At 34.5% G+C, this 27,519-nt stretch overlaps 2 protein-coding genes across 24 annotated transcripts in view; one reads left to right on the top strand and one right to left on the bottom strand.

Annotated features, from left to right (window-relative positions):
- The first annotated feature begins 319 nt into the window (after positions 1-319).
- LOC101217503 (pentatricopeptide repeat-containing protein At5g39680) lies at positions 320-6,395 on the top strand. 22 transcript variants are annotated; one of them, XM_031885658.1, is made up of 9 exons: positions 320-707; positions 791-3,198; positions 3,652-3,717; positions 3,810-3,910; positions 4,021-4,173; positions 4,687-4,969; positions 5,088-5,174; positions 5,810-5,909; positions 6,044-6,395. In XM_031885658.1, exon 2 carries the CDS (start codon positions 1,002-1,004, stop codon positions 3,126-3,128), a length of 2,127 nt encoding a protein of 708 aa, XP_031741518.1. In that variant the 5' UTR covers positions 320-707; positions 791-1,001; the 3' UTR covers positions 3,129-3,198; positions 3,652-3,717; positions 3,810-3,910; positions 4,021-4,173; positions 4,687-4,969; positions 5,088-5,174; positions 5,810-5,909; positions 6,044-6,395. The 22 variants fall into 22 exon arrangements, with proteins under 22 accessions (XP_031741518.1, XP_031741507.1, XP_031741528.1 ...); XM_031885647.1 differs by having other exon boundaries at positions 320-501; positions 597-707; positions 791-3,910; XM_031885668.1 differs by having other exon boundaries at positions 791-954; positions 1,067-3,910.
- Positions 6,396-12,723: 6,328 nt separating this feature from the next.
- Positions 12,724-27,519, bottom strand: part of LOC101217031 (pleiotropic drug resistance protein 3) — a 30,388-nt gene continuing 15,592 nt past the window's right edge. The window contains exons 12-23 of one of the 2 annotated variants that reach the window (XM_004140412.3): positions 22,826-22,929; positions 22,098-22,251; positions 21,888-21,998; positions 21,682-21,755; positions 21,079-21,411; positions 20,683-20,973; positions 19,942-20,025; positions 19,723-19,856; positions 19,326-19,553; positions 19,025-19,196; positions 14,303-14,557; positions 12,724-13,176 (exon numbers count right to left, since the gene is read on the bottom strand). In XM_004140412.3, coding sequence (XP_004140460.1) covers positions 12,910-13,176; positions 14,303-14,557; positions 19,025-19,196; positions 19,326-19,553; positions 19,723-19,856; positions 19,942-20,025; positions 20,683-20,973; positions 21,079-21,411; positions 21,682-21,755; positions 21,888-21,998; positions 22,098-22,251; positions 22,826-22,929 — 2,207 coding nt within the window. In that variant the 3' untranslated portion in view covers positions 12,724-12,909. Of the gene's footprint in view, positions 13,177-13,795; positions 14,094-14,302; positions 14,558-19,024; positions 19,197-19,325; positions 19,554-19,722; positions 19,857-19,941; positions 20,026-20,682; positions 20,974-21,078; positions 21,412-21,681; positions 21,756-21,887; positions 21,999-22,097; positions 22,252-22,825; positions 22,930-27,519 lie in introns of those variants that run through there. The other variant, XM_031886032.1, reaches the window with a different exon arrangement.

Below are 27,519 nucleotides of genomic sequence, written 5' to 3'. Positions count from 1 at the left end.
TTAATTAATTGATTTAAATCTTAAAAATTCAAAAGTCGGTTATATATTACAACCAGAGGATGTTGGTGCAATCTTAATTGACCGGAACGTTATTTGTATTTGTGAACTTATCATATTCTAACTCATTCTTTAAACTAAACAAATACACGTAAAAAAATGGATTATCGATAATCGAGTGAGAAAAAGGAAAAAAAAAAAAGTGTGAAGCTAACAATTTTTGTATAAGTATTAATATTTTTGGATTTGTTATTTAATGTTTGGTTATGTGTTATTACAAATGAGATGATACCAACTTCTTTTAAAGGTTTGGTTGAAATGGTGAAAGCAAACTAAGTTGGAAGCCTTTGTAATGTTACTCTAATTGTTTGAAACCTCATGTTCAAATCATGAAAAGAAACAAATGGCATCCAATGCCCAATCCCATTCCCCCTTCTAAAACACTACTTCTCTCCTGCTTCGACGCCACCGTACCTACACTTTCAAGCGGCTATAAATCCCCAAGTCCGTATCCATATTCAACAAGTTTTTCAGATTTTATTGAAATTGGTGTTCTTTCATCGCTTAGATTGGTTGATTCGATATCTTTATTTTTGGAGGGTTGAGAAATCTGTCCCACTTTTGGCAATTTCCCCTGTTTGTGCCACTCCACCGTCTAATCCCGCAGAGCCTTACCTCCGCCGTTCGTTTCCTCCTCAACGCCGAATCAGGTAACATCATTCTGCGGTTGTCTTCACTTGAATGTGTTAACCTTTTCTGGTACTCCATGCTCAATTGATCTAGTCAACTACAGGTGTGAAGCTCTGAGTATTTTCTATACGTGTCAGCATGGCACATGCAAGAAGAAAACAAGAAAAGAGAAATATAGGAAGGAAAGATTACAGAAAGGAGTGGGAGAAGAAAGATCAATGACAGAAATAATTGAAGTGGTTTTTCAAGCAATGCGACTAATTCTTAGTATTCTTTGCTGACTCTTTTTCCAACTGCAAATTCAAAGCATTCTAATGTCTATTTTAAAACTACCAATTACTGACATTATGCCTGTGAAGTTTACACCATTTCTTTCCAGGTCCAATTTCCTTGCTTCTCCTCACCAGGACCCCATCAAGCTGTTGAAGGTAGCTGCAGATGCCAAGAACTTAAAATTTGGTAGAACAATCCATGCCCATCTGACCATCACCAATCACAACTATAGAGACTCCAAAGTAAACCAACTGAATTCCCTTATTAATTTGTACGTGAAATGTGATGAAGTATCGATTGCTCGGAAATTGTTCGATAGTATGCCTAGAAGAAATGTTGTGTCCTGGAGTGCTTTAATGGCTGGGTACATGCAAAATGGTAATCCCTTGGAAGTTTTCGAGTTGTTCAAAAAGATGGTCGTGAAGGATAATATCTTCCCCAATGAATATGTGATTGCTACTGCTATATCTTCTTGTGATAGTCAAATGTATGTAGAAGGGAAACAATGTCATGGGTATGCATTAAAGTCTGGATTGGAGTTTCATCAATATGTTAAGAATGCACTTATTCAGTTGTACTCTAAATGTTCAGATGTAGGAGCAGCAATCCAGATATTATATACTGTCCCAGGTAATGACATATTTTGTTATAATTTGGTAGTGAATGGGCTTCTACAGCACACACATATGGCAGAAGCTGTAGACGTTCTGAAGTTAATAATTAGTGAAGGCATAGAATGGAATAATGCCACTTATGTTACAATTTTCCGCCTTTGTGCTAGTCTTAAAGATATAACATTAGGTAAGCAAGTTCACGCTCAAATGTTGAAAAGTGATATTGACTGTGATGTCTATATTGGAAGTTCTATCATTGATATGTACGGGAAGTGTGGTAATGTGTTGAGTGGAAGAACCTTTTTTGATCGGTTACAAAGCCGAAACGTTGTTTCTTGGACATCGATCATAGCAGCTTATTTTCAGAATGAATTCTTTGAAGAAGCATTGAATCTGTTTTCAAAGATGGAAATTGATTGTATTCCTCCCAATGAATATACAATGGCGGTGTTGTTCAACTCTGCGGCAGGTTTGTCTGCACTATGCCTTGGGGATCAGTTACATGCACGTGCTGAGAAATCAGGTCTCAAAGGCAATGTTATGGTAGGTAATGCCTTGATCATTATGTATTTTAAGAGTGGGGACATTTTAGCAGCACAAAGTGTGTTTTCAAACATGACGTGTTGTAATATCATTACCTGGAATGCAATAATAACTGGCCACTCACACCATGGTCTGGGCAAGGAAGCGTTAAGCATGTTCCAGGACATGATGGCTACTGGAGAACGCCCTAATTATGTAACTTTTATTGGTGTAATATTAGCTTGTGCCCATTTAAAACTGGTGGATGAAGGATTCTACTATTTTAATCATTTGATGAAACAGTTCAGAATTGTTCCTGGATTGGAGCACTATACCTGTATTGTTGGACTTTTAAGTAGATCTGGACGACTGGATGAAGCCGAGAATTTTATGCGGTCACATCAAATAAATTGGGATGTTGTTTCCTGGCGCACCCTTCTCAACGCTTGTTATGTTCATAAACATTATGATAAAGGGAGGAAAATAGCAGAGTACTTGCTACAGTTGGAGCCTAGGGATGTTGGAACTTATATTCTATTGTCAAACATGCATGCGAGAGTTAGGAGGTGGGATCATGTTGTTGAGATTCGAAAATTGATGAGGGAAAGAAATGTCAAGAAGGAACCTGGAGTAAGTTGGTTAGAAATAAGAAATGTTGCCCATGTTTTTACATCTGAGGATATTAAACACCCTGAGGCCAATCTGATTTATGAAAATGTAAAGGATTTATTATCTAAGATTCGACCTTTGGGGTATGTTCCTGATATTGATAATGTATTGCATGATATTGAGGACGAGCAGAAGGTCGACAATCTTAGCTATCACAGTGAGAAGCTTGCTGTAGCATATGGCCTAATGAAGACACCATCTGGCGCACCAATCACAGTGATTAAAAACCTTAGGATGTGTGATGATTGTCACACTGCTATCAAACTTATTTCCAAAGTTGCTAATAGGGTTATAGTTGTTAGAGATGCCAATCGCTTCCATCATTTTCAAAATGGTTGTTGTTCGTGTGGAGATTATTGGTGACAATTTGGATGAGCTTCTCAAGAGCATGAATGTTTTGATGATAAAAATTTCCACCTGTGTGGTAGGAAAGGTAATGCCATGCTCTTTTATTTAGGTCTGGTAGCAGGCATGCAGTAAACAACTGCATTCTCACATGTTGGGTATTTGAGTTATTATTGAAATTTACTTGATCACTACTATTGGAACTAGCTAAAGAAAATCTAAATCCTATTCCTGATGGCATCTTATTTGGGTGCTAAATTCTCCAGTATCAAGGATTTTTGGACTAAAAAATACAAGTACAAGCAATTGATTTGCAAGTTTACAAGTTAGTATTTTACTTGTACCTTTGACAGTCGTCATTTTGATCTTCATTAGATTTATTGAATGCTAGCCCCTAGATTGTATGTCAACCTTGAAACCAGATTGAAACTTCTACTAACGAGTTGGTTAAGTATCAGAGTTTCCAACTAGAGATTCACGATCACTCGATCAGAGCCAGTATCATTCATCTGCTGATTTTTGCTTTGCACTTACGTTGTAGAAGGCAACTTTTTGCTATATTGGAATTCATATTTTGGAATGAAATGGAAGGGCAAAAACTAAAAGAGTAAGGGACCTACATACGAGGCAGAGCTAGTGTCGTTTGAGATTAATATTCAAATAGCCTTTCTTGAAAGAACTTCTGTTGCTTTGTGCTAGATGAAGTCATCTGCAACTCTCGCCATAACTTTTTATGTGAAAAGCACAACTCATTCATTAATTTCTCCAATCTCTTTATTCCCTGTCTATTTCCCCATTCTGTGAGTATGCTTTCTTCGTGATGATCCCTTTTAGCTCATTTTGTATTCTTCATGTAAAGTATCATATTCAATGCTTATATCCTTTATTAACTTGTTGGTGCATGTACTAGTCAAAGGCGGAGACATCGTTGATGGTATTGAACACTATGGAGCTTTTAGAGCAATCGGCAGAGGCTTATAACTTTGTAATACTCCATCTCTAAGAGCTATCTTCTCTCTCCGTTCTGAAAATAGGGATTTGTAATGAGAAATGAAAGCCGTGTGTAAGTTCTTATTTATGAGGTTTTCATGCTTTTTCTTTTTCTTAATAGCACTCATATTATTTAACCTTTGAACTGATTTCTATTTTTCCTATGGTAGAACATGTAACTATTTTTGTTGCAAAGACTACTAAAGAAAAAAAACATGTAACTGCTTTGGTCGCAAATAGTAGGTATTTATAAGTTCAAGCTGTAGAGGAATTGGAAAAAAAGTTAATACATTTTCTTAGTTTATGGAGTATGCAATCTATTTGTGGCCTCTCTTGGGAATTCCGTGGGAAATGATTCTTTATGTTCTCTTATTTTTTACTCTATTGGACTCACCAAGTTCATTTTGGGTAAAGTTGATGGGTGTTTTGGGTAAAGTTTCTCTCCACTAATCTCATCTAAGTAGAAAGAAAGGTTAATTATTAGTTATAACTTTACGATTTCAGCATTCTTCTTTTTTCTGCTCCAGTGACTTTGTTTATCCACAAATTAAGGAGAGAAAAAAATTGAAATAATGATTCTATATAGGCTGAAATGAAGTGATTTACCGCCAAGATTGTTGATGTATTAAAGCAGGAGAAATTATATGCATCCCAAGGCGGATCAATTATTTTATCTCAGGTGAATTTTATGTATTTTGTTCAATTTTTCCTTTTCCCCCTTTTCATTTCAACAGAAATAGAAGTATGTTTGTATTCCAATTTCCTTTACCTTCATTGGTGGAGCCTCGCCATAAAGACCCGTTGAAGATCTTGCATTTTCTGTGGCACGCTTTTACCAGACCGGTGGAAGTTTACAGAATTTCTACGTGGTACTCACTTGTGATGTACTTATTGTGGTTAACAGAAGAGTTGATTTCTTTACGCTTCCTTGGAAAGTATGAACCCGTGATAAACGTCATCAGTCTTGCTTTATTTTCTCTTACACAGTACTATGGGGAACAAACTTTGGCAGGACTTCTGGTGGACCGTTTATTGCTACTAGTTATGATTATGATGCCCCTATTGATGAGTATGGTATGGTTTCTGTCTATTAAATATGCACCATTTTTTCGGACACCTTAGTCTTTAGTTGATTGGTTATAATGAGTTGGAAGTCTCATCAAGACTTGGCTATTACATCTTGAAAATTGAAATTGTGCATTAAGAATGAAGTTTGTTATATCTTGAAAGTTGAAATTGTGCATTAAGAATGAAGTTTGTTATGAACCTATACTCAAGTTGTGAACTCCAATCATAAAAATGAAAAACAATTATGGCTTGCAATTTCTTTGCTATACAAGTGAAATAATTGTCTAAACATGAGCCCAAGACTATGTTTATTGTACTTAATCATTTTCATTCTTAGGAATTGTAGCACCACTCCACACTATTTTAATTCTGACACTGTCTCAGCTTCAAGTCTATTGTTAATTAGTTGTTGGAGTTCTATGGGATCAACCTTCAATTTTTATTATTAATTTTTAATTGTTTGCTTAGTCTCAGTAGGTATTAACTTCAATTTTGGTTCTCTCGTTGGTTTCTTTCCATAAGTTTATTGCTATCTTATGCTGGGCTTCTTGTCGTGTCATTTATTGGACTTTTTATTGCATTCTCTTCCTTTTCAAACTCATCCTCACTTCCACCTTTACAAATTTTTGCACTGAAAGAAGATGGACATGTCAGCTTCGATGGAGTTCGCATAAATTAAGATATTCAAGCTAATTGGGAAATTAATGTATTCAAGCTTCAGGAGTTCAATGGACTTTGTAGGTTGTGTTGCTTACTTTTAGTAGCTTTAGTAGTTTTTACTTTTGCCTTTATTCAAGCTTCAGGAGTTCAATAGTCTTTGAAGTTCTTTTTTATATTTGTTGTGATTTTTTTTGTATTTATTTCAATCCATGTAGGTGCTAAAAGCGGCGAGTTCAAGGTGTGCTACATTAATCTTGTGGAGGTGGGAGCACAGTGAGAAAGATCTTGCAAGGATTACTTTATATGGGATCGATAGGTGTGTAAATTTTGGAATTGTTCATGTGGGGGAGGGGGCCTTGGTTTTAGTATTGACAATGTGTTTATACGGGGGTTGATAGTTAGACATACTTTTGAAATTGTTCATATGAGGTTGTTAGAATTGTTCATTATATTTTTTGTTCATATGGGGATGCTTGTATTATTCACAAGCTTGTAAGTTGTATATTGACAATGTTGAATAAGTGAACTCTTTCGAAAAGTATTGGTGAAAGTTTGGTTAAAAATTTATCTGTCGTTTATTTGGTTGACGTGTGTATTGAAATAGTCTATAATGTTGGTGTTAAACTGACATTATTTGGGATCTATGATGTCGGTTTAAAACTGACATTAAAGAGACTAATAATGTCGGTTTAAAACTGACATTAAAGAGACTAATAATGTCAGTTTAAAATCGATGTCAAAGCCCCAACCAACATTAAAAGGCTTTAATAACACAATCGTAGATGTCAGTTATCAATCAACATTGTTCCTTTTTAATTGTAGAGTCCAGTTTTGTTGTAGTGTAGAAGTCTCTCCAAATCAACAAGTCAATATTTGATGCCCCATGATCGTATCAATAGCATTTGTCATTTCAAGAGCCTCAACAATAAACCTCTTCATATTAGCATTTGTGATTTCAAGAGCCTCAACAATAAACCTCTTCATATCAACAAGTCGAATATTTGGTAACCTTCATTTACCACAAAAACTAATAAGGAACTTTAAAATGGATAAACTCTACAATTTTTCAGATACAATAAGATGCATCCTAAGTTCCAGAACTATAGAAATGATAAAGACATTAATTACTAGTATGTTTAGTGAATAAAAGAGCTTTTGAAACTTTACCAATGTATCTACAGCTTTTGAGTTAACAAGAGTTCTATTTTTTCTTGGGTGTGCTTTAGTGCATAACGCAACCTTTATCAATGATGAGGAGTCTTGAGTAACTTTTTTTTCCTTACAAAAATTCAGTTTAGTTAGTACTAATATTTAAGTAATTAATATATTTTTAATTTAAAAATAATCAATACCATATCTTATGCCAATCGAGTATAACCCTTATAGATGTAAGTTGATTTGAACATTGCACTGTTAACCTAATCAAACACAAATGGATTAATCATTATCAACATTAATTTTACTTTGTGTTTTTTGTAACACAAATCATATTGTTGTACTCTTCTTTTCTTTCACAAAGTTCATCCAATATTGCATGGATCTTAAAGAAATAGTTGCAAATATAGTAATTACATTCAAAATATTAACATTTATAGCAACATTTTTTTAAAAAAATGTAAATTTATCAAAGTCTATCTCTCTGATAGACCATAAGAGTATCGATAATGATAGGAGTTTATCACAGATAGATTTTGCTATATTTGTAATTTTTTTTAAAAAAATTGCTATTTAATTATTATTCTTAAAATTGCTATCCATTGTAATTATCCACAATTATTCCTAGTATATTGTATGACTTGTTTTTGTAACGAGCTCTTCAATGTGAATTTATGACCAATTTATGATTTTTTGCTCCTCAAGGCTACCCATCTTTTGGCAATAATATTTTTTTTTTTGCCAATCTTCTTTGGCATTATATCTTTACGACATTTCAAATAATTCTTAGATACAAATAAAAACATACTATAATCAATCAAATTATGAAATATTGAAAAATAAAGTACTTGTAATGACTTCCTTGGATTTTGTTTCCAATTTTTCTAATGGCTTGAAGTCACAAAAACTACCTTTCTCACGAGTGGACCAAGAAATGAAGACAACCCATCGAAACCTCCCCAACTGGTTGCTCATAATGGTTGAAAGATGTATCCACTTTACTGCACTCTTCTGTTGCAATGATCACCTTTATGTTCTTTTGGAGAGCTTTGGTAGTTGGTTCAACAACATTTATACACTATCCTCCTTGTGATCCATCTAAAATTAGTGAAACTTGTTTCCTACAAGCTAATTTTTGGGAGGGCTCCTCTTGTACGAGATGCTAGTGAATCAAGGTGATCATGAGTTGGGTGGGTACTATTAATATTAAGATTTTTTCCAATATTAGGAGAATCTTGTTGCATGTATTATTGTAGAATGTATATACAAACATAATATTAAGATTTCATTTTGTGTATACAAATGTAAAAGAAAAATATTGTAGTTTTTAATATAATATTAATTTTATTGATTTGTTAGCGTGAGAAAAAATATTTATTTATACGTACCCAATGTAATGTAACGTCCGAGATTAGGAGGAAGACATGAATGGACCGATATCACATCTGAATGAGATGGATCCTGAGAACATGAAAGTCATGTTAAGAAATACTTAAAAGAATTAAAAGTTAATATCTATACCAAGGTACACATTTCTTTTCGGTGGCTCGATCATATGAACTTTAAAGTTAAGCGTGTTTTGCTTGGAGTAATTCTATATTGGGTGACCTCCTGGGATGTAGGGGAATGTCGGAGATCCGAGTTCTAAATCTTGGTTCGAATTATGAGTTTAGACATTAATGAGACCTTTAATGTCGTTTTTAAACCGACATCAAAACAAAAACGACATTAAAGGCCTTTAATAAAGTTAGCATAGATGTCGATTGTCAACCGACATTAAAGGTCAAATTTCTTATAGTGGTTAGACGATCGTATAAGAAGAGAATTAGGATAAACGATTGTGCAAGAGGATTGAACGATCGTATAAAAGGCTAAATGATCGTGTAAAAGGGTGAACAATCATACATAAGGATGAATGATTGTGTAGAAGGTTGAACGATTATGTAGAAGGTTGGACAATCATGTAGGAGGTTGGACAATCATGTAGGAGGAGAAGTCGGATGATAAAGAGTTAAGCATTTCAAGGGAAATGTTTAATCCTGAGTAACAGTTGGTTAAGTTATGAGCTTAAGTTGGTTTGCATGGTCGGCTAAGTAGTAAGCCAACATGTGTAAAGTGCAAGCAAGAAGGACATGGCAAGTTGAGAAGGACTTAAGTGGTGACTAAGCATATTAAAAGGATTATTATAAATAAGTTTGGGAAGTATTAAAGAAGGTGATTGTTATCTTGAGATTTTATTAAGAGAAAAGCCAAATGTTGTATTAAAAGATTGTTAAGTGAGAAGAAGACCATGGATTCTTAAGCGTTCTAAAAGGAAGGAAAATCCAAGTGTTTTGTGAGTGATTTTCTAAATGGTTACAGATTTCTAGAGCTTGTCTTTCTACAAAGCATGTTTTCATGCATTATGTGTTGCATGTTTATGTTTATGAAAAGCATGTTTTAATAAGGAAGCTTTAGTGCAATATTTTCAAGTTAAAGTTCATGTTCTATGCAAATGAATTCTAAAGGAAGTTTCTTAAGTTGAGTTCCGATTGTATTGTATGCTTGATTGAGCTTAAACCATTGGTCATATTCTTATCAATAAGCTAACTATTATGTGCACATAATGAGTATAGTGTAAAGAAGACCTACATGGTGGAATGAGGTGGGACAATGCATAAAAGATGTGTATTGCGCCATGAAGCCTGAGCAACAAGGAATGAATTAGAGAATTCTCTAAGGATATTGTTTATAAAAAGGCCATCACAGTACATGCACGAGAATGGTTCATGCCTTGGTGAAAGGAATAAGTAAAACTAATGTGTATTTATTAGATTGGAAATGTGTTATTGAATCTAGGCATTGAGCTTGTGTTTAAACGAAAATGATTTATGAATTGTATTCCCAAAAGGTTTTTAAAGCATCACTCACTCAGTCTTTTGACTTATGTTTTAAGTTTTCTCTCCCTCATGTTGTAAGAAGCTAATCGATCAGTTAGGAATGTAAGAAATGGGGTTGAAATTAAGCAATCGTTTAAGGAGCTGGACAATCAGAGCTAAGTGATCGTTGAAGATTATCAATGCTTTTGGCATTTCTTTGTAAATCTCTTGAATTCAAAAGTTGTATATTATTCTATATTGTTGTAGAAACTTTTGGGTTTAAGTGAATAAGAGTTATGTTGCTTTACTTAAGATGTTGTTGTTACTGTTAAACTTACATGGTAATGGTTAATGGTTCAAAGTTTTTAAATCGCATTCTGTTCCGCATGACAAGTTTAAGGATGCGAGCAACGTGGGGCGTGACACCAATCATTCATTAAATGATTTGTATGACTTAAGAAACAAGATATAATCTCGAGGATAAAATAATAATTTTGACTCAGTCGAGATTACGAACAACTTAGAAGAGTATGATGGAATGATTCAAATTGTTCAAATTAGTAAAAGAGAGAGAAACTGACAAGTATATGTAATATAGTTGTCAGTTATTAGACAAAGCTTTATGTTTAAGTATGATTTAAATATTAAGAATATGAATAAAAATTCATATTCGGAAGCTCGGAAATGATGGAAATGATCAAAGTTGTAAAAAGTCAAAATATTGACTTTTGGCTTTGTTTTGACTTCGAAAAATCAAACTTTGACTATCAAATATTCAAATTTGAATTTCGAGAAAATGAATACAGACTCATACTCAACCGAGAACTTCAAAAGTGTGAATTTCATTAACCCTAATTTCATTTTAATTAGGATAGTAATGCATGTTAATATCTAATTAAGATTATATGCAATTAGAGTGATTTAGATCCAAAATTCCATTGTGCATAACTCAAATTCTTTCAAATAAAACGTGAGTCACATTCATAGTGTCTCCGGCGTCTGACCTTAATCCTATATTATAGACCATTTAAACTACAACTCAAAATTAATCCACATTTATGTCACTACATAAAGTTCAAATATTCATGTCATAGTGAAAGCAAAAATATAATATAAAATTTGTGATTGACAGTGATAGTGTTTTATCAAAGTTTATCAGGTGATAAACTACTGATAGAAGTCTACATCGATGTTATAAGTGACAGGAAATATATATCATTGATTATAGACTTCTATTAACGTCTATCAGCGATAAAAACCAATACATGTCTATCATTAATGGAGGTTGATCAAAATCTATCAATGTCTATTAGTGATAAAAACTTATGTAATTCTATCGTTGATAAAGGGTAATATAAGTCTATCAGTGTTTATTATCAGCGATAGAAATTGATACACATTTGTAATTGATAGAGGCTGATAGAAGTCTATCTATTGATGATAGAAACTGATAGAAAGTTTATCTCCAATAGAAGGTTGATAGAACATGATAGAATTCTATCACTAATAGAAATTGATAGAAAGTTATCTGTGTCTATCAATGATAGAAACTGATACAAGCACTCATTGGTAGAGACTGATAAAAGTCCGTTAGTGTCTTATCATTTTGTATCAATGATAGAAACTGATGGAAGTCTATCATCGATACCATCTGTGATAAAAATTTAAACAAAGTTATCATTGATAGAAGTTGATAGAAGTTTATTAGGGATACAAACTTATAGAAGTTTATCGCTTATAGAGGCTGAAAGAAGTTTATTAGTGTCTTTCAAAAATAAAAATTTGTACAAGTTTGTCATTGATAGAGGTTGATAAGTAGAAGTGTATTAGTGATAGAAAAGTCAGACATCCGATGACACCCAACACCCAACACCTCAATCCTTGATTACCAATCACCACCGCCAAGAAAATTACGGATTCAACCAGTTGCCCATTTACACATGCAACGAATGTTCACTATGGTTGATGGAAAGGGGTGTGTATGGTCAAGCAGGGTTTCACGTTGAGGTGCAAGTTCTTTCCATTTCATAGATTTTATCTTTACTTTCATGAGAAGATATTGGGAGAGTTGATTGGGGATTCAACATTTTTCTTTGTAGTTTTGGAATTGTGATGCTCTTGGTGGAATAGAAATGAGGAAGAGAAATATTTGCTTCATGATGAATTACCAGAATGAAAATTATTTCTCCTCGAGATTGTTGGATTTAGATTTTAGTGGAGTTGATCCAACAAAATGAATGAAGAAAGTGGGTAGCGAGAAGGAGGAAGAGGAGGGAGATGAAAGAAGGCAGCGGCAAGGAGGAGGAGGAGGAGGTGGATCGTTGTTCTACTTGTGAGGAAGAAGAAATCAGCCGATGAAGTCGACAGTGAGAAGAATGAGGAGAAAGATAAGGAAGGAAGCTGTTAAGATTTCCAAACCTTAAACTCAGAAAAATCTCAACATTAACACAAAACAGAGGCAGCACTCTATTGAAATATATTGATACACGACCTTACTTGAACACAGTGTCCAACAAATAACCAATAAGCAACTATAAGCAAGAAATAACAAAATACTATAAAGAAAATAACTTATCTCCTAAAGGAAGGTTGGAAACTTCTCCCCAAAATCTATACAGCAGCTTTAAACCCATTCAATATCTAGAAATCTCATTCCCAAAAACATTCCCTATTTATACTGCCTTCACAGTGGGCCCTCAAGTATTATTCTCTCCTTGGCACGAGGCATTTCCCATTTTAACTCTTCTTTTGTATGTGTGCAAACTAGGGGTCTCACATTACCACTTGGCTCGAATTGCACCTTATCCTCAAAATGTTGTTTATCAAACCAAATGAATACCAAATCTAGTGCATTATGGCAAAAAGATGATAAAAGAATTCAATGGAAATGAAACACACAATCATATTTAATTGATGCTATGCTTTTGTGAAAATGAACTATTACATGATCTTTTTTCAACTCTTATTATCAGAATACGTACAGAGGTGAAACTTTGACAGCATGAAAATGACAAATACTAATTTTCAGATAGGATTTTTACCAAAAAAAAAAAAATTAGTTTACGTGTTTACCTTCTCTGAAAGTTCAATTTTCCTATAAAAAATCCAAAAAGGAAAGCGATAAGGATTGGAAAGAGAATGAGAATGGCTCCCACAAGGGGAAGTTGGTTGTGGTGAAACCCAAAGTAATGTCTCAAGAAAGCTGATATTGTTGTTGTTTCTTTAAACACCTTCAATGGCTTGTCTACATCTCCATATTGTGAAGTTAGCAAACAATTCAAACTCCACGATGTTGGGGTCATATAATACAACCATATCCACCACCCTGGAATTTGCTGCATAAAACGAAAAAATATTTAGTAAACTCTTCTTTTAAGCCCACATATGTATTAAAAGTGTAGGGTAATTGCAATAGTAGCATATTTCAAACTAATAATTAAGATTATAATAACATTTTTAAAAAATTGTAAATATAACAAAATCTACTAATGATAAGAGTATTGTTGATAGACTCCTATTAGCAATATGATCGATCTATTTACTAATAGACTCAAAAGAGTTTTGGAACAAAGTTTTATAATATTTGTAACTCTATGTCTGCCACTGTTCCTAAAATCTATGATCTTCCATATCTCCCTCCAAGACCTCTCAATCTCCCCACTAAAAAGTTTGTTGTTTCACCCAACCAAATGTCGCATCAAACAACAAAGAACCAATCCTACTAAAGAAATCCACCTCCTTTCTTGTAGTATTCTTGTTACTACAGAGTGAATCTCACTTCTGATAGGTATGATATTAGGAAGATATTAGAGTACCAAGTGTGTATTAGTAATTAGTTAAGGAGTTTCTTATACTTGTTGATTACAAATAGAGGGGGACGAGAATGGAGAAGCTAGAGCAATATTTTGGTAAGTGAAGTTAGGACTTAGGTGTGATCTAAAGATTGGGAGGGTATAAGTATCTCCAAAACTTAGTTTATCCCGTACTTTGGTCAATGTTTATATATCAAAATATTTTGGGTTTCATCAACTTCTTTGTTGTTACAATAAATAAGAATAGAATTTTGCTTCCCAAACTGAGAATTAGGCTTTCCAGCTTACATATATATTTATATTGGATAACTTCCAGTTATACTTGCAAAGACATCTAATTATACAATCATTCTTAGCTCTACCACTTAATATTCTGGTGGTCCTCTCCATGAACATCTTTTAGGTCCTTGATATTAATTTTTTTTTTTTTGTGAAAAACCCTGCATCCCCATATATCAGATTTAGTATTCAAGATTTTGAAACCAAACATGAAATTTAAACAGCAAGAGTCAAAACAAATTATTTGTGGTGTCTTCATTCAAAGTTATGGCTAGATTCAGTCCCAATTATAGAGAGAAAAGATGCATTTTCTTGCAAATAAACATTAAGGAGATGCTTGTCTTTACTTTAGTTAGATATCGCAGCTTACCGGTTTTGGAACGAGAAAGCCAGAAAAGAGATTGAACATGGTGTAGAAGGCAGAGGACAAAATGCTAGCAATTTGATAGTTTGGTGTGATGGAGACAAGCAACATCCCAAGATAATTAAAGTAAAGAAGTGTTGAGAACATCGCGTAGAAACACAATAATACTTTGGAAGCTGATCCATCGAATCCAATCATTGGGTAAGTGATAAATATATAGATAGCTACTTGTATAAATAGATATGGAGCCTCAACCATCACCTGCAAATTAGAAGAACTTCTGAATTAGTTTAATATAAGATATTCTTCATTGAATAGGCATTCAAAATCTCAGGAAACTAAATATTAATTGTAAACATATACAACATTTTAACAAAAATAAAACATTTAGTGAGCTTGAGTCCTACACCTGGCCCTGGTAGAAAATTCTGATCCAAATAGGGGGGAATTTCGTTTTTCACCCCATTTCAACGAATTATTTTTAAAGAATTATGTATGTAATCAACTTAGCTCAATTCAACTATTTTTTAGTTTTCCGGTCATGTTTACACACAACTGTATAATTTCACATGTTAATGTATTGCCAATCTCATTTTTAACAAAGGATGAAGTTTTTTCAATATGTTACTTTTTTCAATATCCAACTTTTCTTGGAGCTTTATTTTCAAACTTTCATCCCCAAAGAAACCACAAATATGGAAATATGGAGAAAATACTACTCTTAAAAGAGAAAGCCCAGATGAAATGGAAATATGAAAAAGGAAAAGAAAAAAAAAAACCCAAACACAAGAAATTTTGCATTTAGGCTTAGTAACTTGATTCTTTTAGTTAATAAAAAAGGAAAACCTTTAATTATTACTGTTTTTAAAAAAAATGAAAAGCCCCAAGGCGCTTGGGCCTTGGGGCTTCACAAAAGGCACACCTGAGGCACGTCCTATTTTGTAAGCCTTGCCTTTACAAGGTGAGACGCCAGATGTACACCTAAAGCTTAGGCGCGCTAAGGCGCAGCTCGAGAAGGCTTTTTAAACACTGCAGTGATATTCGGTCTGAATCCATACTAATATTCCCAGACAGGGACTCTTATACCAATTTGTTAGGGTCCCACCTAATAAGAAAATACTTAAGAATACACAAGAAACACAAAAATATAGAATCATATAGCAATATCAATAAGAGACTACAATATACCTCAGCACATTCAAGAGGGCTGAGAATCCTCTCCCAAATTTCCCCAATTAGGAAATCACCAAAAAATTACTCACCCCCTTCCCTAAACCCAAACCCACTATTTATAACTAAAAAGCCCTAACAAACTTACTAATCAATTACTAACATAGCCCCCTCCCAAGAACCATACTAATATTATTCAATCCTACTAATTCTATAGCTAGGGGTCTTATAGTCTCCTCTGTTTTTTATCTTTCTAAATCTTCACTACTGGCACTTGCAATTGAATCTCCATCTGAGTCATAATTGCTGGATATACTCGGTGGTGTGCTCAGGGCACCTCTCACAAATTGTATGCTTCAGCCAGGGAGCTAAAAATCTGAGTAATTAAAGATGGAGAATTAGCTGACCTGTAAGGGAAAAAAAACCAGAGATTTGAACCTGGACACAACATTCCTCGAACACATCTGAGTTGACTAATGTTGCCCAAGAGTAGAAGGATGTTTTTCTGATAAAATGTTTAACTTCAGTAGGCGAGAACGCTTCTTGGAGTCCTTTGGAGACAGACGACCATCCACTTTCTCTCTCCGTAATGAATCTGTCTCCACCTTATCCTTCACCAAATTTACATCCTTCTTGTTTACAAACTACTTCCAGTGTGGCAAGGAACCGGAGTCGTCAGCCTGGGAAAATTTCTGACAAGAAATTGAAGTATTTGGCATCGAAAACACAATCTTTGGTTTGTGAACTAATGCACTTAAAAATTTCGGAAGAATTCAAGAAGGTAAAAGAAATTTCATTTCAGGATTTCGAGAATTGAAATCCACTTCTTCATCTTGCATGACTTGAGACTATTGAACAATATCAATTGGATTAGTAAAATCTTTAACAAATAATAAACCTTTGATCTTACTTGGCGGATCAATTGATACTACATCACCAAAATGTAAATAAATCTTTCCTCGTGTTTCAGCTAATCTCTACAATCGATGGGATAAAAGCATAAAGATTCTTTTGACTTGAATTCTGGCTTCAAAGACGTTAAGAAGATTCAAAGTTTCTGTAGCAATACTTCCCAATCCTCTGAAATAAGCACCAATAGCTTCGAACGTTTGGTTGCTCCAATAATCTAAAGGGAGGTTTTTTATCGTAATCCAACCTCCAAAATCTCTTGTATCGTAATCCAATAATCTAAACGGAGGTTTTTTTTATAGTAATCCAACTTTCAAAACCTCTTGTATATGATGGCTGGATGTTCACAAGCTTACTCCATTTTTCAAATTTCAGGTGGAAAGTGTTGGGAGTTATGCAAGATATAAATAAATGCAGAACAAATTAAATTATATCTCAAACGCCCACTTCCACAGGTTAGAGCCAAATAAGCAATTTCTCTAACATTGCAAATAATAAAGTGTAGGGAAAATGAAGAACACCGAAAAATGCACTGGTTCTCCCCAAACTCAAGATTACATCCAATCTTCTGCAACCGCAAGTTCTACTGTGATGGAGATCGAAAAGAAACCCTCGAACACGATTATAAATCTCTCATCCCAAATAGCCCAACAAGAACTATTTGAATTCAAGTACCACAACTTGATAACTTGAAATAGATAATAAGAAAAACCCTCAACACAATTCCTCATTGCCACACTAAAATAACACACTAGAATTAAGGAACTCTTCAAACTTCAATCTGATTTATTTTCTCTTTTTCAATGGTGAGGAGACTCAGCAAACTTCAAGATTTTTCTCCCAATTTTTTCTTCTTTTATAGACGATGTCCACCACCCTTTTTTTCTTTTAATCGTTTGTCACCTCAAAATTTACCAATATGGAGAAAACCTTAATTACCAAAAGCCCGTTATCTTAAAGAGAAATCCACCACCTTCTAATTTCTTCTTTCATAGGCAAGTCTTCCATTAACAACCAATTGATAAGCTACCTCCAAAATTAGTCAATTAAAACTATACTTATGGATAAAGGAAATAAATGGGTTGAGCCAAAATTGAACTTGAAATCCTGACACAACAAGCCAAATTTTTGCCATTTATCTTAGCTCACAATTAATTCCTCCAGGTGTCCTTGATCTTATTCAATCAAAGCATTTTCTGCAAACCATGGATAACAATGACATCTGTTTGGAAGTACATTATTAGCATTTCAGCAATCTCTGCCCAAAATTAATTCTTGCTCTGTTTTTCAGGTATCAAAACGGGGGGTTGTATGCAGCACCATCCCTAAACTATTTCTCATGATCAGAATTTCTGCAAGATTTCGACTCTTTATCTTCGAAAAATGGCTAAATTGAAGACTTGTAGAGGCAGTGAAAATTGAGATGAGCATCCTCGAAAAGAATGCCAACAATTTTGCAAATCTCCAGGAGGAACATGAATAAAAAACAAACACCCATTTGATAGTCAAACAATGCATGGCATAATCCAACCTGAGGAACCATAGAACTTAGAGAATCTTGTTGCATCAAAACCATCACGTCCATTTTTCACAAAAAACAGAAAACAGTGCCTTGGAGCATTTTTCAACAATATTCTCCACAAACCAGCTTAATTGAGAATTAGAAAGCATTAGGAAATTACTTACCTCCACTTCTTCTACTAGAAACATACCAGATTCATTCCATATGCAAGAAGGGATCCCACTCACATTGCAAATTTTCACTTCCATGATTGAAGGGAAATCGAAACTGCTGACCGGAGCTAGTGACGGGGAAAAGGATGAAAGGTGGGGAGAGAAGAGAGGATCACAGGAGAAAAGTGAGGAGAGTGGAGAGAGCATATTTTCCATTAAGAAGATTGGAATAGGAGGAAGGAAGACAGAAGAAGTCCTGAATGGATGAGCAGCAAGGTCTAAGGAGGATGGCGGATAGATGGAAAGAGTTGACAAACGTAGAATGGCAGATAGGTTAATGGGGAGAGAAAGATCCTGAGGTTGGAAAAGGCAAGAACGGCGAAGGGCAAAGGAAGGCTGGAAGGTCGGATGGTTAGGTCAAAGAAGGGATGGGGCGACGGAGGATGGTCGGAAGAGATGTGGTTGGAAGAGGTCCACAATGGATAGGCAGCAAGGTCTGAGGAGGTCTTGGGAAGGGAGGGTTTCGGTAAGCAGATGCTCGGGAAGAGTTGAACAACCCTTTTCTTTTATGTTTTGTGGTATACAGAGCTAGAAAGAACTATATTACTATGAAGATGCCGTCCTTATATATATATATACCCTATTTCAGTTCAATGTGAGACTATTTGCATTCCCAATCGAATATAAAGAGTTTTCATGAAGAAATTGTTTTACATAATTATTAGTTGGTCTTTTTTTTTTTATACCTATGAGAGTCGAGTAAGCTTACGTACACCTTGACTAATCTCACTGGGCAACCGGTCTGACCATACAACATTTAGGTGTCAAGGAAACTCATAGGAATTAAACCCTTGACCTCTTAATTAGTTATTGAGACTATATCTCCCTTTATACCACTACATTATCCCATAATGGTTATAATTATAAGTTGGTCTAATAGAGATTGATTTAAGAGGTTAAGATATGAATGTGTACCTGGGCAAGTGAATAAGCCCATGAAGAATACATCCCAGAAAACCTTTCCCTGTACATCACAGTTCTCTCCATTGATACATGAGGAAGGACCGATGAGCAGTTGTTGATACCCATAAAGATCACAGCCGTGAACATTGAACCGAAGACATTGAATAAGTCTTGCTGGTTTTCTCTTTAAACACAAACAAAAAGTAGAGGAAAGGTTGCACATCATTCATAAGCCTCCGAATATTTGAGAACTAATTATGGCACTAAAACCCTTCACATTAAGAAAATAAATACAATCCAAAAGTATACTCACAGCTTCTTTGCTTGTTTCCAGAATAGTATCCCAAAAATCAAAGATGATAAAGTTGAATGCAAGAAACGCATTGAGTTATAAGAAGGATTCCTCCAATAAGACAAGTTTTGTTTCCAAAGACAAGCCTTGAATTGTCCCACAAAATTATGCGAAAAGATGTTTGAAAAATGCAAATCTCTCGAACCAGGAGGCAAAATACTCAACTGCTTCACAAGTTCTTTGATATGCCTGCATAACAAGAATTGTTAAAATCCTCTCATTTTCAGTACATAAAGGCATAGCATCTTACTTCCAATGTCATCTTATTTCAAGAAGAGGACCAAAAGAAGAGACAAATGGTAATGGAGATCCTAACTCATGTAGTTAAGTGAAACAAAAATTCTAGAGCTTAACTCACTCATTTTGAGAAGAGTTTCTATAGACTTGAGCAAAATCTATGCCAAGTTCTGCTTCTGCTGATGAAGAGGTAACCTCTAGCATCCATGTTGCAGGATTGTAGTTCTCTCTAATCTTTGAAACCCCAGGGACATGCTGTGTAATGGAAAATGAAATGCTCAGAAATAATGGAAATAGAATACAGTCACAAGCAACAATACTAGTTGTAGAGCAGACTGACCTCAAAATATTCTATAACCTTGGATGAATGTTGTCCTAATGGACCACAGTAAACCATTTGACCGCCAGTTTTGAGAAGAATCAACTGCACAATAATGAAAGCAGTCTAAAACAAGTGACAATTTTAAAAAGGGTTTTTTTCTTGGAGAACAAAAATTCAGAATAAGCATATGTGGAGTGGGGAATTCTTTTAGACGTTATGTTCTTTTGTTTGTTTTTACGGATGCTTGTGATTGTGGCCATCCTCATGGTTTAAAGATCTGCGGGTTAAGATTGTTGAAGAAACATCAGTCAATGATTTCTGACAGATTGACTAAAAAATTGTTCATCAATTTTCATGTAAAAAAATGTAGACACATAGGGCCTCACTGGGGAGCTATAATGTAATTTGGATTACTAGGTATCAAATGGGTGTTAGGGATACGTGAGGAATCAAGGGCGGAATGGAGATGGGATCGTAAAGTGTGAAAACGGTGGAAAAGAGGATTGGATTTGGGTCTCTATGTCTAAGCATTTGTAAAATTAGCCACTCGATAATCATTGTTAGAGACAGTTTCCAAACAAAAAATTCAAATAATTTTAAAAAGAACCTTCAAACAATATTTTAAAAGTACTGATGATTGAGATAATCTCAAATGAATTATTTTCTTGCTCATCTTGTCAAAATAATTCAACTGTAGTTTAATGTTGTCTTGAACATCGTCAAATTCCTAAATATTATAAAACAGTTGAAAAGTTTTACCTCATCAAATGATTCGAAGATGTCAATACTTGGCTGGTGGATGGTACAAACTATTGTTCTTCCAGTATCAACCACATTCTTAACAGCTCGCATGACAATTGCTGCTGCACGTGCATCCAAACCAGTGGTAGGCTCATCCATGAAGATGATGGAGGGGTTAGAAACAAGCTCCACAGCTATGGTTAATCTTTTACGCTGCTCAGTTGATAGACCGCTGACGCCAGGTATGCCAACTAAGGAATCCTTTATGCTATCAAGTTCAATGGTCTCAAGGACTTCATTCACAAATTGCTATTAAACAATAGACTACTGTTAGTATCATGAACTAATTATCCTGTGTGTTTATAACTAATAATCATTTGGTTCCAGTTTAGGAGGGAAGAAAACACCACATACTGCTCTTGTTTTCAAGTTGATGTCAGATGGCAAACGAAGCCAAGCAGAGAAAATTAGAGATTCTTCCACTGTGATATGTGGAGAATGTATATCAGTTTGTTCACAATAACCAGATATCCTTGCAAATGTTTCTTGAACTTTTGGAAAACCACCAATTCTAATTTCTCCTTCGACATATCCACTCGTTTTTCTTCCTGCAAGAACATCAAGTAGAGTTGTCTTTCCAGCTCCACTGACACCCATCAACGCTGTGAGGATGCCAGGCCTTAAAGCCCCTGTAATATCAGAAAGGAGTTGGAGTTTCTTCTGGCTGGCACCCCTTTCTCTCATTTCCTTGAATTCCAAAGAAAAAGTTAGCAATGGCTTTCAGTGCTTAAATAACGAAAATGAAATTTATTTGATACTGTTCTCAAAATACTTTTGCACCTTCTCATGACATAAATTGAGCGAAAACGCATTGATTACCAAATCAATAAATCACAATTCTTTAAAAAAAAAATTACAAAAGCACAAATAAAACAATGTTTTTAAAAACACATAACGAGCACACTCATTAAATTTAAAAGCTAATGAGACAAAAGAGTGTCAAGTCAAGAGTATTACCAATGGCATGTCTACATAATACTGCAAGTCTTGAAACACAACTGTTAGAGGTTTAAATGGCAATGCTAATCTGGCTGTTGTTTGAAGCAATCCATCCATGAAAGCATGAAAACAATATCAATAAATTCATATAATTAACGATAAGACTTGTAGAACTTGTTTAATCATCAATATATACATAAAATTGAAAAAGCAGATTATATGACCTTGGATGGATTCTACGGCGGTCGGAGCTTGTTCCACTGAAATAGATTCTTGACGGTTCTTGGATTTGGAAAGCTTTTCATAAGAGATAATAGCACGAGAAGACCCAGGAGCTAAGTGTAGAATAAAAGAGGAATTAGTTGATATTTATATGAAGAAACCCATAAAAATTGAAATGAATTTAAAGCGATAAAAAGGGAAAATGAAATTACGATTGAGGAAAGTAAGAGCCAAAGCAAATCCAACGTTGAACAAAAGTGCAAACCCAAACAAGGCTGCGAGTGAAATCCAGAAGAAGTATGGACGATAATCGAGGCCTCGGCTTTGAAGAACGTCATGCCCAATTGTACTGTTGGAAGCTTCAAGCTACAGAAAAGGCATCAACAGACCATATTCATAGACCCACACACATTCTTCTTCTTCCCCCTTATTATTTTTGTAATTTTCCCTAAATTCTATTTTCAAAATACGTACGTATCTCCATCCACTCATCACCATCAACTAAACTAAGTGTCTATAGTTCTTACAAGGGGTTTGGTTTAGATCTTTTTTTCTCTTAAACAATGCAAACACTATGTTTGTTATGTAGTTTTCAATTTCAATCCTTATAACTATTTGAAAAGCATCCTCTTTTCTCACCTACAACTCTTCTTTTTCCTTCTAATACTTTTTAGGTATTAATAAATTAACTAACAATATCTTAAATTCATTTAGTTAATAAATTGGGATTGATTAAATCTAGTTGGTATAAAAGTTCATTGTGAATAAAATAATGTTTTTTTAAAATAAAATAAACATGATGCTCTAATACCTTGGAAATGTAATTGCTATAGTTTTTGTAAGTTCTAATGTGCATAGAATGATTTATTAAAGGAAAGAAAAATAAATGTGTTGGAGATATATATATGAATGGATTATATAAAGAAGAAAGTAGAGTTACCTTTTGCCACCTTGGTGCAAGGAATTCATTTGTTGAAAGCGCAATTTCACCATAACTAATGGGAGAAGCCCAAAATGCCCATTCCAACCAAGCTGGCATTGAGGCTACAAATTCCAAATATAAAGGGTAAAACTGTCATTTTCTCCTCATCCTAAATACATCAACAATTAATCATTAATTAGTTTTTTTTTTCTTTTTTAAGTCGTAGTTTAAATATATATATTCCCACTTGAATATTTTTATGAGAAATCTGGTATATTAAAAAAAAAAAAAAGTGGAAACTATTTATACAAATAGTAAAAAAAGTTAAAAATGATTTTAAAAATTAGGTAGATTTTGGGTATTTTTAAAAATAGCAAAATAAATTAAAATATTTGTAAGCTATAGTAAAATTTTGGATTCTATCAAGGTTAGAAATTAATAGACTTCTATCATTGTCTATCAATGTTACTTACAAGGAGTATCAATGTTTATTATTGATAAAATCTAAAAATTTTGCCCCTATCTTTATAATTTAGTTAAAGGAAAACTATTTCAAATAGTAAAACTGCTAAAAAATATTTACAAAATTATTGAACTATTGTACTTAAAAATATGTATAAATTATTATAAGAAAATAAGCTTAATTTATATTTTAAAATAATGACAGTACAAGAATTTGGGGTTCTCCTGACGTAGGAAAAGGCGTCGAGATAAAAGACATCGTCAAAAAATGGTTTTGCCGACGCGGTTACGACGGTGTTGGCATTAGAGGAAACAGTGATGCCATAACATGACGACATCGTGTAAGGTCATTATTAAAAAATATTATTTTAGTTTCCCGCAACGTCATGCAAGACCACATCGCCATTTTCCCCTAACAGCGACGTCGTCGAGGAAGCGTCGACGAATCCCTAATATATTATTAAAATGGGGGATCTATCCCAACGCCTGCGACAACGTCAATAAAGGTTCAACCTTTAAGTCATTATGACGAACGACATTTCGATTGATTTGAAAAGGTAATGTCGACGCCATAAGTGGCGGCGTTGACATTAGGTAGCTTCTAATTAACGACACCATAAGTGGATGCGTCATTAGAAGCTTGTTCTCGCATTGTGCATCGCGAGAACCCTCGTTCTTTTAATTGAGTTCATTTGAACACAGAAAGGCAGAGAAGAAGAGAAAACGAAAAAGGAAGACGAAAGAGAGAGAGGGAGATTGAGCCGCCGCCAACCGTTGTCGTCGTTCCGTCCGTCATTGCCCATCGACCTCCTACCGGTAAAAAATGTCATTTTGTATATTGGATATTGTATGTATATTGTATCTTTAAGGTTTAGGAATTGTGTATTATTATAAGTATATGTATATTGTAAATTGTATGTATGTTTAGGGTTTAGGGATTGTGTATTAATGTAGTATATTGTATGTTTAGGGTTTAGGGTCTAGGGTTTGAATGTTTATGGTATATGTATATATGTATTATGTATGTGTAAATTATATATTGTAAATTGTATGTGTATATTGGAATGTTGTATGTATGTGCACTATGTATGTGTATTATATATATGTATATTGAAATTGAAATTGTTATCGTATATATGTTTATTGGTAGATTGTTTAAATTAAAATTGTATATTGTATTTATGTTATAAATTGTAAATTGTATACTGTATTTATGTTATTTCGAAGTGTTAGGTTGTTACTAAAGCCTTGTTAGTTGGTTAGTTAGAAGTGTTAGATTTTTTAGTTTAAACTTAAATACAGTGAAAGTTCGGATATTAGATACTTGTGAGGTGTGACTTATTCATGGAGGAAATTTAGCATTTGAGAGAAGGAAATATAAGACGAATGTCACATATTTATGTTCTAGGTCTTTATCGATGGACAAGTGTTGAATGAAACTTGGGAATAAGTTGTTATTTGAGTATAGAGAGAGAATTTTTCAATTTTTAGCAATTGTCAAGTATCACGTTGATGAGTACAGATGGATAAGGTGTCCATGCAAGAGATGTATGAACTCCAATTGAGACTCATTAGAGGGTGTGGAGAGACATTTATTAACGAATGAAATATGCCCCTCCTACACAGATTTGATGTATCATGGAGAGCCAATGAACTTGTATAGAGGTATAGAAAGATTTGATGAAAGAACTAGTAGTGACGACCCTTTTCATGAAGGAACTAGCACAGACCCATTACATGAATCAAACAATAGTAATAATTTGTTTCCTAAAGACAGTGAAATGTTGGGTATGTTGCACGATTTACAAGCGACGATTGAACAGGAACAAGAAATAAAAGAGGAAGGTTTGGAGAATAGCATGCGACTAAATAATGGTGTAGAAGAGGAGACGACAAATATATTTCAGGGGTTATTATTAAACCAAGCACGTCGTGGCTATACCCCAACTGTTCAGAATTCTCATCTTTTAACTTTTTGGTTATGATAATGCATGTGAAAGTTCTCAACAGTTGGAGCAACAAATCCTTCGACATAATGTTAGAGATAATAAGACTTGCGTTTCCAATGTGTGACACCAATGTCCCTAGCTCATTCTACAAGGCAGAACGAAAATTGTGTGTGACTTGGACTTGGGATATGTGACTATTCATGCATGTAAGTACGACTATGTAGGGATGGAACAATGATTTGCAACATTGTCCATTTGTGGTGAGTCTCGGTACAAGGTTCATCCTAACAAAGAGAATTTTTTTTGCATAAGGTATTGCGGCACTTTTCATTGATACTAAGATTATAGAGATTGTTTGTATTGCAAGAAGACTCGTTTGAAATGAGATGGCATAAAAATAAAGTCAAAATAGAGGACGTGTTGAGATATCCAGCTAATGCAGAGGGATGGAACCATTTTGATTCTAAATTTCCTGAGTTTGCTTCAGGTCCACAGAACATTAGTTTGGACATATGAGTACCACCTACAGTATGTGTCACCTTCAAAATGCATGAAAGAGTTCAACTTGTTCATGTCATTGCTAATACCCGGTCCAAGGTCTCCTGGCTTACAGATCAGGTATGTAGAATACATAAATACATTTCGAATTGAATAGAGGCATATTCCAAACTTATATATTCATTAGCAAGACAATTTCAGGTCATCAAAACGCGTTTAAGGGAAAACATTTCTAATGATTTCTTCTCACTTGCAATGGGACCTTCACTTGACGTTTGATCGTACAGTGGATGCATCGTGGGTGGGATACGATTTCACACGATTGATCGTGATTTCCAATGCACATCACAAAATAGTGGAGTCATGGTAGTTGGTGAAACTAGTGTCAATGGAAGCGCAAAGAACAATTTTTACGGTTTATTGGATGAAGTTCTTTTCGTTCAATATTCAATGGTACCGTGTTTGGCTATTCAAGTGTAGATGGTTTGACAAGGAAAAGAACAAAAACCACAACACACACGTTGAATTAGGGTACAAATCAATCAACACGTCTTGTTTTTTGTTTCATGAGGAATCGGTCATTCTCGCAATTCAAGCACATCAAGACTTTTACATCGATAACCCAAAAAATGGTTTTAATTGGAAGATTGTTCAAGTGATCCAAAATAAACGTATATGGGACGTGTCCAAAGTGGAAGATGTCGAGGATCAACAACTGAATGTACTTGAAGTCGTTGTCGGACAATGTGGATGATCACATTGAGAATGACACCCTCTGCAGATGCGTTGTTGACCCTACAATCGTGAAAAGACCGACTGTGTGTCATGTCATTGGCGACTTCATTAACGATGATGACGAACAATTATCTCTTGAAAGCGGATCAAGCGATGACGGATAGTAACAATGATGAATCATGAACTAACATATATTTCATTTTTTAGATAATAAGTTTTAAGTACTCTCATATGTTTAATTAATTTTGGTTTATTGTCATCAGGTACTACTCTGTCTAATTTTCCTCCCAGTGTGAATGAGAGCGATGATCTTTTTTACTTTAATAATGTTACACAGTTTAATAAGATATAAGTTTCGTTGTTGGTGGGTGACACATCAAGTTAGTTACCGTTATATAAATAATTAATTGCATAAGTGTGGAGTTTAGTTTATGAAATTATTCTATTTCTGTAGAGGGGTCTACAACAGCTCACATTCCTAGGAGATGCAAGCACTCGAGGAACCTTGAGTTGGAGCGATATAGCATAAAATGGGAAGATCTCCATATTGATCACTTCAGGATAGGATAAGCTGATCTTTTCACACGTCGTTCGCTTTAGCTGTATCATCGACGTGGTAACGCTGGATACTTTTTCTAGTTCACTTGCTTAAGTGGACTAATGTTACAATAGATTATATCAAGCTCGTGAAGGGCTCTTTATAGCTAAGTTTTACAATTACGCATACGTATATGTTAATTCTACCTACCGAGTATTTATATAGAATCCTAATTTGTTTGTACTTTTGTAGCATTTTTTCGAGCTGGATTTCACAGATTCAGTACTTAATCGGTTCGTTGAGCATCAGATGCTTACCACCTGGAAGGAGTTTAGGGGCAAAACCATCGTCATTTCAAGAAGTTCAGTGATCCTGGACAAACACATGCCAACCCACCCCCTAGACAAAAGTATCGTGTGGAAGATTGACATTTCCTATGCAACCACTACCTTACTCGACAATTTCAGGTGATTCAGAACTTATTAACGTTCTCAAATGGTAATTCATTTTTTATGTAACATTTTGATATT

This window comes from Cucumis sativus, chromosome 5, assembly GCF_000004075.3.
Source record: "Cucumis sativus cultivar 9930 chromosome 5, Cucumber_9930_V3, whole genome shotgun sequence".
Lineage (NCBI taxonomy): Eukaryota > Viridiplantae > Streptophyta > Magnoliopsida > Cucurbitales > Cucurbitaceae > Cucumis > Cucumis sativus.
This window is presented reverse-complemented; position numbering and strand designations above follow the sequence as displayed.